We start from the raw sequence: 13,387 nt of genomic DNA on the forward strand, positions 1-13,387 counted from the left end.
AACTATAAATCTAAATATTTGCTGTCATCTAGAATGAATAATACCCTTCTTTGCTTAAAATAACTATTGACAAACTTATATAAGTTGCTATCACAAAGTAACAGCAAAATAGAAAAGATATTTAGTCACAGAGTTGTTAACAATTCATAATCATGGACGTTAAATATGAATGTAAGAGACTGACTTCGGTCAGCTTGCGGGTTTGATAAGCCAATGAGGCTTCTTCACGAGTTCCTGCTTGCAGGAGGATCTAAAATACATACATACATACACCCATACATTTCCACAGTGAAAGGATAAATACTGTTGGCTTTAACATACAATTTCACAATGTAAAAAAAAAACATGGAAAAAATGTTTGATCACAGTTCACAAAATATATTAAATCATAGATAAAACAAATTAAAGAGACTCTTTTTGTCTTAACACCAAAGTAGCATATGAGTTTACTTCCTTATTGAACAGATATCTAGTTACAGGCATCTTCAATAAGACATTTATTTTGCTAAAGTTGAGGAGGGCACTGTGGTTTGTAAAGGAAAATTGGATTGTATTCAAAGAGGACTATTAAACTTACTCTTCCCCACAGCTAACTTCAACTTAGGCCCAGTGGTTTTAAGTGTTAAAGCGGGTGGAATTTCAAGCTATGAAACCCACAAAAATGCCATCTAGGGGTCAAGAATTGGAGTCTGGATTGTTTCAAAGTAACAAATGTTTTATTTTCCAAGGATAATCAATGGTGTTAAATCATCTGATATATTCTTCCAAATTGTAAAAACCAAACAAATCCTTTTATTTCCAAACTGTCCATCCTGATGTAATGTATAGACCTTTTGTTTTGCGTTCCACATTTCCATGTGACTGTTGAATACCCTGCACAAACGGCCTTCCATGTTATCGGACTGCAGTTGTCATTGCTTTCGTTTTGTTGTCTATTCAATCATGTAGTGTCATTATTTTATGAATGAATATGAAAGATATCTATGAATATGCGTTTTATTAATGAACATTTCTATTTTGCCAGATGACAATTATGCCCTGATGGACCTACTCTGTTGGCTGGACATCGAGTCTTTCCGCCGGACTCCTCACCTAGAATCTGTTAAGAGAGATGGGAAGGCCAAGGACATCAAGACAAAGTACCTGAATAAAAAGTACTATTTTGGATCGAAATCTCCAGCAACAAGAAAACAACAAAATGAGGTAAAAATTGCATTTTTGTTTGCATCCCAATATTTGCCTGCACGTATTGTCCCCCCCCCCTTTCCTGTTTTTTCTTTGCAATGAGAATCATATTTTCTGGAAAGTTGTTTATTTGCAAAAAGTCAATTATTCCAAATAGTTCCCCTTTGATAAGAAAGGTTTCAGCATAATTTTCTATTTTTAAATTGTTTGTGAACAGTTTTACTTGAATTTCAGATATTCAGATATATATATTCAGATATTTAAAAAAATATTGTAAATCAAAATTAGAATGAGGAAAAATATTGCTGTGGCTGAACAATGGTTTAACAAATGATGTAAAGTACAGAACTTCCCTGTAGTGTCGGTCCCCAGGAACAAACCTAACCACTTCAAAGTACCTCAATTAACAGACAAACACAAAGAGAACTGTATCACGTAAATTATATTCTTCGTCTGCTTTGGAAGGTAGCATGCTTGGCTTTTATATTAAATGAATAAACATTATATGCTAATTAATACAATTAACATATAAATAGCAAAAAATCCTTATCAATGGAAACTACGTTCTGAACATTTCCCACATTTTTCCCAATTAAATGTCTGCAATTTGATTTATTTCCCCCCCCCCCCAAACTTGAGTCATTTGTTCAAAATGTGTGATTTTTTCCCTCGGGAACATTATCATGCAGATGTCATTGGGACGTACATCAGCAATCAATTTAGAAATGAGCTTTCATATCTTTTCTTGTAGGCTATGATGGCAGGAGGAGGGTGGGGTAAGTTACTCCTGGAGAGAACTCCGACCCCAATCTTACTAGAGGTACAGAAACATGTCAGAGAAAGACTAGAAAGAAAATGGCTGCCAATCTTCATCTGTACGGAAGGATTTCAGAGCCGACAGAGTCCAAACATGAAGCTGAGTGATTTAATGGATGATCTACTCTTTAATCGAAGGAAGAGATCACAAGCTATTTACAAGGTCAGTTTATAAATAAATCTCTCAAACTTAAGTCACAGCTAGACAGCTATTTGTAGGTCAGTTCATCGATAATTTTATCAAAATCAAGTCACAGAAGGTTAAATATCTTGTGATATAAATACTGTGATTTTTTTGTAGCCAAACTTGGGGAAGTATTTAATTTTTTTTTTATAAATATCTCTGTTTTCTTAGAAGGATATTTAATTTAAAAGTATTTCAAATAAGTAGTAGAACCGTGATAGTTTGTTAAAGGGGAAGGCTGCAAGAGGGAATTTCGAAAAACCTGCCAGCTTCTGAAAGGTTGGAGATGGAGAGATGTCACTGTGAAATTAAAGAATGCTTGTCATGAAGGAAGTGATCGTTATAATTAAAGTAAACAATAAATGTCTGTAAATTTATTAAGAATCAGAATTTTAAATTGCACTTGTCTGATCAAAGCAGTATTTTGCTTCTTATGGTAGCATTCAGGTACCTAATGTATTTCTCTGCTATTTTTGCGATGAAGTGTAATGAATATGTTGACACATTGTATGTTACATGACAGAATTTAATATGCGAGAAACATTGAATAAATAAAATTGTGAAAAGTTCAAAGAAACACAGCATTCTTATCATTAAATTGCAAGAACTCCACCACCCAGAATCTGATATGCCAATTAGGCTCGGTTTAAGATTTGCTACATACTCTTGAAAGATTCCGGAGGTTTTGAAACTTTAAAACATCCATTTATGAAAATATTAGCTTAACTAACAATGTATTGTTTACTGAATTTTGTCTCGCAATGTTATGTTTGTTGCAAACAGAAGCAGTGGCTTAAAATTCACTGAGTATGACAGTTTTTGGCTTTGAATGATCCTCCGTACCATCAAACGCATAGATGATAGTTCTACAAATCTGGAACAAAACTAATTTGAGAGAATAAATTTGGAAGTCCCTGTCTTGTATCTAAGTGCAAGATGCTACACTTATATAAAATATGCAACACCATCTTAACCTTAATACATCGGTGGAATGGTCTTAGCTGCTCTTTTGCACAGTTGTAAGAGATTCGCTAGTTGTTCCCCCCAGGCTGAGACGATACTGTAGTTCTCCAAAGTTTAATAGAGTTAAATCTTGAGTGCACAAAAATATCTTCAAATCTTTCTGCTGTTGAGTGTAACATGTTAGACCAGAATATGCTACACAATATCTCTTACCTCTCTCTAATGTGAGTGAAGATGAGTTTAATTCCTCTTTCACACAGCGGCTGGGTGTTGTTATACCCAGGGTCAGAAGATACTTAATAGAACTAGTCTTTTACCCCTAATGTGTGAGTGAAGATGAGTTTAATTTTGCTTTCACACAGTGGCTAGGTGTTGTTATACCCAAGGTCAGAAGATACTTAATAGAACTAATCTCTTACCCCTAATGTGTCAGTGAAGATGTGTTTATTTCCTCTTTCTCGCAGATATTAGAGAGTCGATGGGTATCTTCATCCAAAGAGATCATATCCTTCAGGCAAGCCTTACAGAATCCTTTCACTTGCCAACAATTTCGAAAGTTTGTTTCCGTCAAGGGTGAGAACCTAGAAAACAACGTTCTTTTCTGGTTGGAGGTTCAGAAATTTAAGGTTTGTACACCTGTGTTCTCCTGTTAAAGTGGTATTATGATAAAGAGACAAAAAGCAATAATAGTTTGCTCCAACCTTCCTTATGAATCCCATCTGTTGTTTTCCGTATCCTTAAGTAATTCAAGCCAGTATTAAAATAAACTACTGCCCTCTCTTTCTTTCTTAGTTTCCTTGCCCCTATAAATAAATGACAGTTAAATGGCCCGAAGATCGTTTCTATAGCAGGAACTTCTTTAGATGCTAACTGTTGGATCTGCACACGGCTTTCCACCTGCCATTTCTCATTAAGTTACTCATTATTAAAATGGTATAAGAATAATCTAATAAACCTTTATTATGAGAAATTTCAATTAAATAAGATTTTGCCAAATGGGGAGGGAAACCCTTCCCAACGAACCCTTTCTTCCAGCTAGGGCCCAAGTTTGACATTTGGGCCATCAGTAGACCTCCCTGCTTGCTGTATCTGACAGAGACCTGGCCTACAATATACCATCCTCATAATGTGTATACCTGAATGGCTTTTTTGTTTATTTTCACATTGTCATAATTTTAGGTGGCATATTTGTCCAATTGCTGATTTAATTATCATTAATAATTATATATTATTTTAAGTCATTGTTGTATTTAACTTCAGTTTATATTCTTGAGATATTTTCTTAGTGTTTTTGAATCAGTTTTATGCGCTCTTGTGTTTTTTGCTCTTTCACTGCTTTATGTCAGATGCATATCTCAACAGGGCCCTGGAAAAGATTAACTACCCAAAATCAAGTAACAGTAGCTTGAATGAAGTATAAAATTTGCTCATTAATTCCTCGTTTTCAGGAAATGTACCATAGTCACACAGAGGAGTCTCTGATCCACCAGAAGATCACAGCTATCATCCGATGTTTCATTGATTCAGAGATCCAGCCCTCTCTACATATCGACATCACCCCAGAACAAGCTGATAAAATACTTGATAAGCGACCTAAGGAGATGGGGCCTTACGTCTTTAGAGATTCTCAAGTAAGTCGCCTCCTCCTCCTGCCCCTCCCCTACCCCCCCACACCCCCTCTATATATTCATCATGACCAGTCTTAAGTAAGCCCACTAGTCAATACCTCCAGTAGATTCAGATCCCTGTCTTGTTGTTTATAGTCGTTATATTGATGGTATTCAGATATTCTTTTCAAGGAAGCACGATATAATGTAAATGGTGTTTGTGTTCCCTCCCCTCAAATGGATATTGTCTCCACCAACCTATCAGAAATACTAAGTTCTACGGTGATAGGGCGTTCCATGTTTGCGCGCCAAGTCTGTGGAATACCTTACCACAGTCTCTTCTTGCACGTAATCATTTTCAAACTTTCAATTTTCATCTCAAAACCTTTCTCTTTGCTAAGTACTTTTATTAGTAATAGTTTTTCTGCATTCTTTGTAAAGCACTTTGAGATACACCTTACTCAAAGAGCTATATAAATGTTGATTATTATTTTAATTATTATTATTATTATTATTATTATTATTATGATTATTCTTTCTTTCAGTTGACTGTGTTCAGAGTCTTGTTCTCTCACTGGAATGAATTCCTGAAATACAGAAATACAATTGCTGAAGATAAAGTTTTAGAGGATTTGGAGAGGAAGAAGAGGAGGCAGAAGAAGAAAGAGGCTGAACAGAGGAGACTTGATGAAGAAAAGGTATTAATTAAAATTTATTCATTTTTATTATTAATTAAAGAAAGGAAATGTGACATAATGGTCACTCCACAATGTCAAGAAAGGAATATTTTAGTCAATTGATTCCTTCAACGACAATAAAAACGAGAGATGAATCTATTAATGGCAGTCTTTACCCTGGCCCAGCTCTGTTGGCTACTGAGCTGATGGATAATGTTGGTCCTATTTGTCTATATTTCAGGCATATTAACCTGCATACCCCAGTATGTCCACCATCTGTGCCTTAACTCTGTTAGTTCCTTACATTATGACTATTATAACATGATAAAGTAATTTGTTTCTATTTTCAGGAGCTGAAAGCATCTGTCAGGATGGAGGATGATCGTATGAGCATCAGCTCCAGGAGGATGTCCCGAATATCAGGTTTATTTGTAGATTTCTTAGAAGAAGAGGAAGACGAAGAAAAGGTCCAGTGGAAATATTCGGAATACGTTAACGGCTTGGAAAGAGAACAGCAGCTGCTGAATGGAGATGACAGAGCCTCCAGTATCATGTCATGTGAGTACTACTATCGGCCATCAGCTGTTATTGATTCCACATGAACAAAATTGCTGGAATGTTTCCTTGTCAATAATTAAATCATTTATCTGGATAGAAAACTTAATATTTGCAGCAAATAGTTGCATTCTGATGAATTCTAGCTAACTCGCTAACTAACTAACAGTGTTGAATGTTTTTATCTTTTTCTCTCTTATCCTTCCTGATTTTTCTGTATGTTTGTTTCTTGTTTATGAATGCATGGTGTAGATGATGATTTGAGATTTGTTTCAATAACATACTGGTTAGATGATGATTTGAGATTTGTATCAATGACAGACTGGTTAGATGATGATTTGAGATTTGTATCAATGACAGACTGGTTAGATGATGATTTGAGATTTGTTTCAATGACAGGCTGGTTAGATGATGATTTAGATTTGTTTCAATGACAGACTGGTTAGATGATGATTTAGATTTGTTTCAATGACAGACTGTTTAGATGATGATTTGAGATTTGTATCAATGACAGACTGGTTAGATGATGATTTGAGATTTGTATCAATGACAGACTGGTTAGATGATGATTTGAGATTTGTTTCAATGACAGACTGGTTAGATGATGATTTAGATTTGTTTCAATGACAGACTGGTTAGATGATGATTTAGATTTGTTTCAATGACAGACTGGTTAGATGATGATTTGAGATTTGTTTCAATGACAGACTGGTTAGATGATGATTTGAGATTTGTTTCAATGACAGACTGGTTAGATGATGACTTGAGATTTGTTTCAATGACAGACTGGTTAGATGATGATTTAGATTTGTTTCAATGACAGACTGGTTAGATGATAATTTGAGATTTGTATCAATGACAGACTGGTTAGATGATGATTTGAGATTTGTATCAATGACAGACTGGTTAGATGATGATTTGAGATTTGTTTCAATGACAGACTGGTTAGATGATGATTTAGATTTGTTTCAATGACAGACTGGTTAGATGATGATTTAGATTTGTTTCAATGACAGACTGGTTAGATGATGATTTAGATTTGTTTCAATGACAGACTGGTTAGATGATAATTTGAGATTTGTATCAATGACAGACTGGTTAGATGATGATTTGAGATTTGTATCAATGACAGACTGCTTAGATGATGATTTGAGATTTGTTTCAATGACAGACTGGTTAGATGATGACTTAGATTTGTTTCAATGACAGACTGGTTAGATGATGATTTAGATTTGTTTCAATGACAGACTGGTTAGATGATGATTTGAGATTTGTTTCAATGACAGACTGGTTAGATGATGATTTAGATTTGTTTCAATGACAGACTGGTTAGATGATGATTTGAGATTTGTTTCAATGACAGACTGGTTAGATGATGATTTGAGATTTGTTTCAATGACAGACTGGTTAGATGATGATTTAGATTTGTTTCAATGACAGGCTGGTAGATGATGATTTGAGATTTGTTTCAATGACAGACTGATTAGATTATGATTTGAGATTTGTTTCAATGACAGCATGTCTTATCTGTTTTAGCTATTACCAATCTAATGGATGAGAAAGAAGAGGATTCAGTCATCGAAAAGGAACAGGGACAAGACAGGAAGGATGTAAATGGTGAGGATTAGAAACAGATTAAAACAACTTAATCATGGATGGGAAGGAATAGGAAAAAATAAATGATACATAGACATCATGGGAAGGCGTGGGAAATATAAATTATACATAGACATAATGGGAAGGTGTGGGAAAGAATAAATTATACATAGACATCATGGTAGTTTGGAAAAGTGAAGGCAATCATATAAATGGAGTTAATAGCGTTCACAAAACTAAAATAAAAACTGTAAGGATGTGAAAGTGTGGACAAAACTAGACACACTACATGGATATTGTAATGTGGATAAAACTGAGAAAAACCACATAGATGTAATAGCATGGACTAAACTAGACACAATACATGGATGTAATAGTGTGGACAAAACTAGACACACTAAACTGATGTAATAGTGTGGACTGAAGTGAGGCATATTGAATAAAATTGTTAAAATTAAAGAAGAATTAGAAACTTGATAATGTGTGGAAGGAGCTATGACAAGGCTGGGTGGGGTTACTGGGGTAGTAGTGTCAGCAAAATTACCAAATGTAAAGTCTAGATATTTTGGATTAATGATTTCAGCCAGTGATAAGCTTAAGCTGCACATGTACGTATGAGGTCAGGGGCGTCGGGTGGCGACAACAGCTTTTTTTTGCTTGTTATCTTTGCTCATAGTTTTAGACATGCTTTATGTCTTTGATATTATAGGTAAGATTAAAGCTAAAGGCAACGTCTCCTTCAAGACAGAAGAAGATATCGTCTCCGTCAGTCAAACATCCGAAGGAGTTGATCCTCATCCTCCCAAAACCAAGAAGAGAGTGACGCTGATTGAGCCAGGAAAGGAGAAGGTGAGTGGCCCGACAGATCAACAAAATGGATCAGGGATTGGGAGAGGTTCTAAGAAGGGAACAGGTCGAGTGAGCTCAGCTGCCAACAGTAAACAGAGAGGACAGAATGGTGGTGTTAGGAATGTCTCCCGACCATCAACTTCAAAGAGGAGGTAACATGAATTTGTGCTTCTGCTTTATTTGATGTCTAAAACCTATTCCACTGTCTTTCATTGGATAGTTGTAAAGAAAAAAGCACTTTTCAATTTTAATCAAGAAATTTTAATTCAACATGTATGTCAGCGTTAGTCCTGCTAATACTTCATAGGACATGCAAGCTTTAAAAACAAGTTTTCAATTTTTTTTACAACTTTGATTTAGCAAATAAATTTTGCTTTGTTGATCGTGGAAAAAAATAATAAAATAATAAAATTTGGATGAAAATAATAAAATATTCAGTTGTGTCTCCATCCAGGTCAAACTGGAGGTTGATCATTTTTATGAAGTTTGATATTTTTTTTACAATCAGGGTATATGTTCAGAGGCTATTTAGAGTTATGGAGCTTTGGTATCTTATGTTAGGGTTATTATTCAAAGCTCTGATATCATGTAGCATTTCGTACCTAGCCTAGCTATCACTTGTAAGTATATTATACCTAGCTTTGATATCATATGTTAGGGTTTTATTCAAAGCTGTGATATCAAGTAGCATTTTGTACCTAGCCTAGCGATCACTTGTCAGTAGTTTATACCTAGCTTTGATATCATATGTTAACTAGTTTTGACCACTCTTGTATATCCTATTTTTGTGTTTTATGTCTCATATTTTAGTGTTTATTTCACTGTGACATCATCAGTTAGTGTTTTGTACCTAGCTTTGATATCATATATCTATTTTATACCCAAATATGATATCTTCTTTTAATGTTTTATACCTCACTTTTATATCATATTTTACTTATAGCTTTGATATGATGATATCACATGTTAGTGTTTCATCTAGCTATGATATCCTATTTTTGTACTTTGATGTAATTTTTTAGTGTTGTCATATCTAGCCTTGTTAACAGAGCAGTTATTTTGATATGATCATGAAGTACAAACATTTTTATTTTATTCTCACAATGGACTTCTAGAAACCAAAAGTTATATTTTTCTGCCATTCAAAATAATCATTTTCTCTGCTTTTTGTGCAGAGGGTATTTTTATATTTCGAATAGACAATGATTGTACCTGAATTACTGCAATAACCAAGTAAAGATCATTTAGTCTGTTTATGATATATGCTTAGCATGTTTGTCTCTTGTACAGAAGACAATGCTCCATACTAGCTTCATCTGGTTATTAGTTATAATATTCATAAAAAATTACACATAACCTACACAGTGTTTCTCAGTTGTGCTTGTTAGTAGTATAAAATGGTATGCAAATATTCAGATTAAGTTTAACAGAAGGGGAATTATTCACCATTCGACCTGTGTTATAAACCTACACTGTTATGGTAAATGGTTTAATAATGAGACTGAAATGCCAAACATTGATCAGGGTAAATCAGTTCTTGTATAGGATGATAAAGGTGTTTTACCTTTGATACTTTAACCGAGCTGTCAGTTACTGTACACTGTCAGGCCTCTGGGAGCTGCCCAATAATATTTTCGGATAAATATGCAGTAAAACAGGGCTTATTTTAAGGATGGAAATCATGCAATTCTTTTACTAACAATTGTTACCTAACTTATCTTTTATTCATGTTATTAATGTCTACTGCAGAAAAAATGAAATCGCAAATAGCAAAGTCTACTGGTATTTAGCCAGTAGATAGCCTGAATGTAGCTTGTTCTTGAAGAAAAATAGAAAAGTCTACTGGTATTCAGCAGATGGCCTGAGTGTAGTTCGTTCTCGAAGAGAAATAGAAAGGTCTACTGGTATTTACCCAGTAGATAGTCTGAATGTAGCTCAATCTCGAAGATAAATAGCAAAGTCTACTGGTATTTAGACAGTAGATGGCCTGAATGCAGCTCGTTCTTGAAGAAAAATAGAAAAGTCCACTGGAATTTAGCCAGTAGATAGCCTGAATGTAGCTCGTTCTTGAAGAGAAATAGCAAAGTCTACTGGTATTTAGACACTAGATGGCCTGAATGTAGCTCGTTCTTGAAGAGAAATAGAATGGTCTACTGGTATTCAGCCAGTAGATAGCCTGAATGTAGCTCAATCTCGAAGAGAAATAGCAAAGTCTACTGGTATTTAGACAGTAGATGGCCTGAATGCAGCTCGTTCTTGAAGAAAAATAGAAAAGTCCACTGGAATTTAGCCAGTAGATAGCCTGAATGTAGCTCGTTCTTGAAGAGAAATAGCAAAGTCTACTGGTATTTAGCCAGTAGATAGCCTGAATGTAGCTCAATCTCGAAGAGAAATAGCAAAGTCTACTGGTATTTAGACAGTAGATGGCCTGAATGTAGCTCGTTCTTGAAGAGAAATAGAAAGGTCTACTGGTATTCAGCCAGTAGATAGCCTGAATGTAGCTCAATCTCGAAGAGAAATAGCAAAGTCTGCTGGTATTTAGACAGTAGATGGCCTGAATGTAGCTCGTTCTTGAAGAGAAATAGCAAAGTCTACTGGTATTTAGCCAGTAGATGGCCTGAATGTAGCTCGTTCTTGAAGAGAAATAGCAAAGTCTGCTGGTATTTAGCCAGTATGTGGCCTGAATGTAGCTTGTTCTTAAAGAGGAACATTCATTACAGTGCTGTATTAACCAGTCATGGGTTGAGTCAACTAGTTTTCATAATGAAAAATAATTCTCAATTAAATTTTTCATTTTGTCTGCTTCATTCACTTTACTAATTGTGTCCTCAAATGTATTAATTAGTTATCTGCCAATTAGAACTTGTCTGCTTGTACGGTGTCTGTAAGGAAAAAAGTTCCTTTCCCATCATATATCTCATTAGCAAAATCAATCCTCAAAACTTTGATATCAAGTTTTCAAACTATAAGCATATCAGGTAAAAGTTTGAAACAAGATGGTGCTTACTTTTGTACTTCTAACATCAAGAATACTGAACCTATAATTCCATATTTAAATAATTGTTCTTCCGTTTTATACCTCAGCAATAGAAAAAAACTTTAATGGAAGAAATTCTTAGCTATACAAATTATTTTAAATGCATTTCTCTCAACTTTAGCCTAGTTGTAAGTTACACAGAAAAGCCTGCTGTTAGCCATCATATGTAAACAATAAACAAGGAACTAAAATGCCAACATGTTATGAAGAACAGAATGGGGAAAGAAAATTGCATGAATAGTTTGCACAAATCAGCAAAATGTCTCTTAATGCACATTGGCCTGGAACCCTGCTTTTATTGGTAATATTTTCTCTTTGATTGTATCCTTACTGTACAGCAATTAAGTCTGGTATCTGCTGTTATGGATCAAAGCATTCTCCATAAATTAAGATCTGTTTGTATTTAAGATCCATTGTGTTATCTTTAATATATCTTTTGCCATATAAAGCTTGTTTATTTATTGAAAAATTAATACAATTTATAGTTGAATTGTAAATAAAAAATTCAGTCTTGAGAAGTTTGTGGTCATTATGGAATTGTTTGAAATAGTAATTAATTTGGTTAATAAGAGGATTGTTACCAAAGATGTAATAATATGTAGATGCACGTTTGATCTGTTTTTATTTGTTTATAAATGTATGTTTTCTGCCTTATATGTTGCCTCGTAAATTCACCAAAGTTGTTCCTTTTTATTTTAATATGCACCTTGCCTTATTCAGTGCCATTCCGTCCAGTTTGATGTGTGCTAGAATGACAACGGAACTTGCAGTGTTTCTGTGTTTTATATTCTATGATTTATTCAATTTTTAAGTAATCTAAGGAAATGTAGCCTAATATCTTTTTCCTGTTTTATTTCTCAGCTTATTTAAAGTAAAAGGCAGTAACTGTTGTATGATTGATTACTTACTTTAGTTTAATAGAAGTTGCGCAACTTAAACCAAACAGAATCACACGCGCTATGTGCAGTAACTGGTACAGCTGTAAAGCTCCCACCTAATGTTGTGAACTTGTGATTGTGGTAAATATTAAAACATTAGGAATGGCGGTACTGTAGTGATGTTGGGTCATAGTTGTCCAAGTGACAAGCTAAAGCTCACCCCCACCCCCCTTCTACTTTTATCCCCATCATCTTTATAGCAAAAGAAATATGAGCTAGTTTAAATTTCACAAAAAGAGACCTATAAATACTCAAATTTAATTGTTATAATATCTTTCCTGTATTAGGACCATTCTTTCTAATTGCTGAAAGTCCTAGTTTGCAAGAAGTGTCTTCTGAGGGTTGAATTCCACTCTCGCCCCCCTCCCAATTAGGAAAACATCCCCTGTGTGGGTAGTGCAGTAAACAAGGTGTTATGATTTAAATAGTTAGTGTGATCACCTTTCTGCTGCATGTTAGGACAGTGCAGATGAAATGAAAACAGAATTTTATGAATTATGTTAATCATCAGTGGAGTAATTTACACATTATGCTAGTGTTCCTTCCAGAACAATTTGACAACTTATCTGTAAACTGTTCCAGTTAGTCCCATCTACTGAACAATTATTTTGTGATAAGAAGTGTTTTTCTCTCAATTTTAAGGAAATCCTTTTCTGTCATGAAGGTAATATAAATAGAGTCACATACATTGTCCCATTAATCAATCTTTGTTCACATTTTTGTTTACTTTTCTTTCCTTTTCCTGGCATTCAGAGTATAAACCAGGCCTAGCTAATTCCAAGAAGTATCACAATAAATCCTCTTATTACAACCTGCTGCAGAAATGTATTATCACCACAGGATTCATTTCCAACCCACTGACTTTATCTACCCATCAACTGACCATACCCACCAACTGACCCTATCCACCAACTGATGCTACCCATCAACTGACCCCACCCACCAACTGATGCTACCCATCAACTGACTCCACCCACCAA

At 34.7% G+C, this 13,387-nt stretch overlaps 1 protein-coding gene across 2 annotated transcripts in view; it reads left to right on the forward strand.

Moving 5' to 3' along the window:
- Nucleotides 1–13,107, forward strand: part of LOC139973569 (regulator of G-protein signaling 22-like) — a 29,100-nt gene extending 15,993 nt beyond the window's left edge. For both annotated transcript variants that reach the window (XM_071980351.1, XM_071980352.1), the window contains 8 exons: nt 1,025–1,203; nt 1,937–2,164; nt 3,613–3,774; nt 4,597–4,779; nt 5,301–5,453; nt 5,783–5,990; nt 7,524–7,604; nt 8,293–13,107. In XM_071980351.1, coding sequence (XP_071836452.1) covers nt 1,025–1,203; nt 1,937–2,164; nt 3,613–3,774; nt 4,597–4,779; nt 5,301–5,453; nt 5,783–5,990; nt 7,524–7,604; nt 8,293–8,588 — 1,490 coding nt within the window. In that variant the 3' untranslated portion in view covers nt 8,589–13,107. The remainder of the gene's footprint in view (nt 1–1,024; nt 1,204–1,936; nt 2,165–3,612; nt 3,775–4,596; nt 4,780–5,300; nt 5,454–5,782; nt 5,991–7,523; nt 7,605–8,292) is intronic.
- The last annotated feature ends 280 nt before the right edge of the window (nt 13,108–13,387 follow it).

This window comes from Apostichopus japonicus, chromosome 9, assembly GCF_037975245.1.
Source record: "Apostichopus japonicus isolate 1M-3 chromosome 9, ASM3797524v1, whole genome shotgun sequence".
NCBI classification, from domain to species: Eukaryota; Metazoa; Echinodermata; class Holothuroidea; order Aspidochirotida; family Stichopodidae; genus Apostichopus; species Apostichopus japonicus.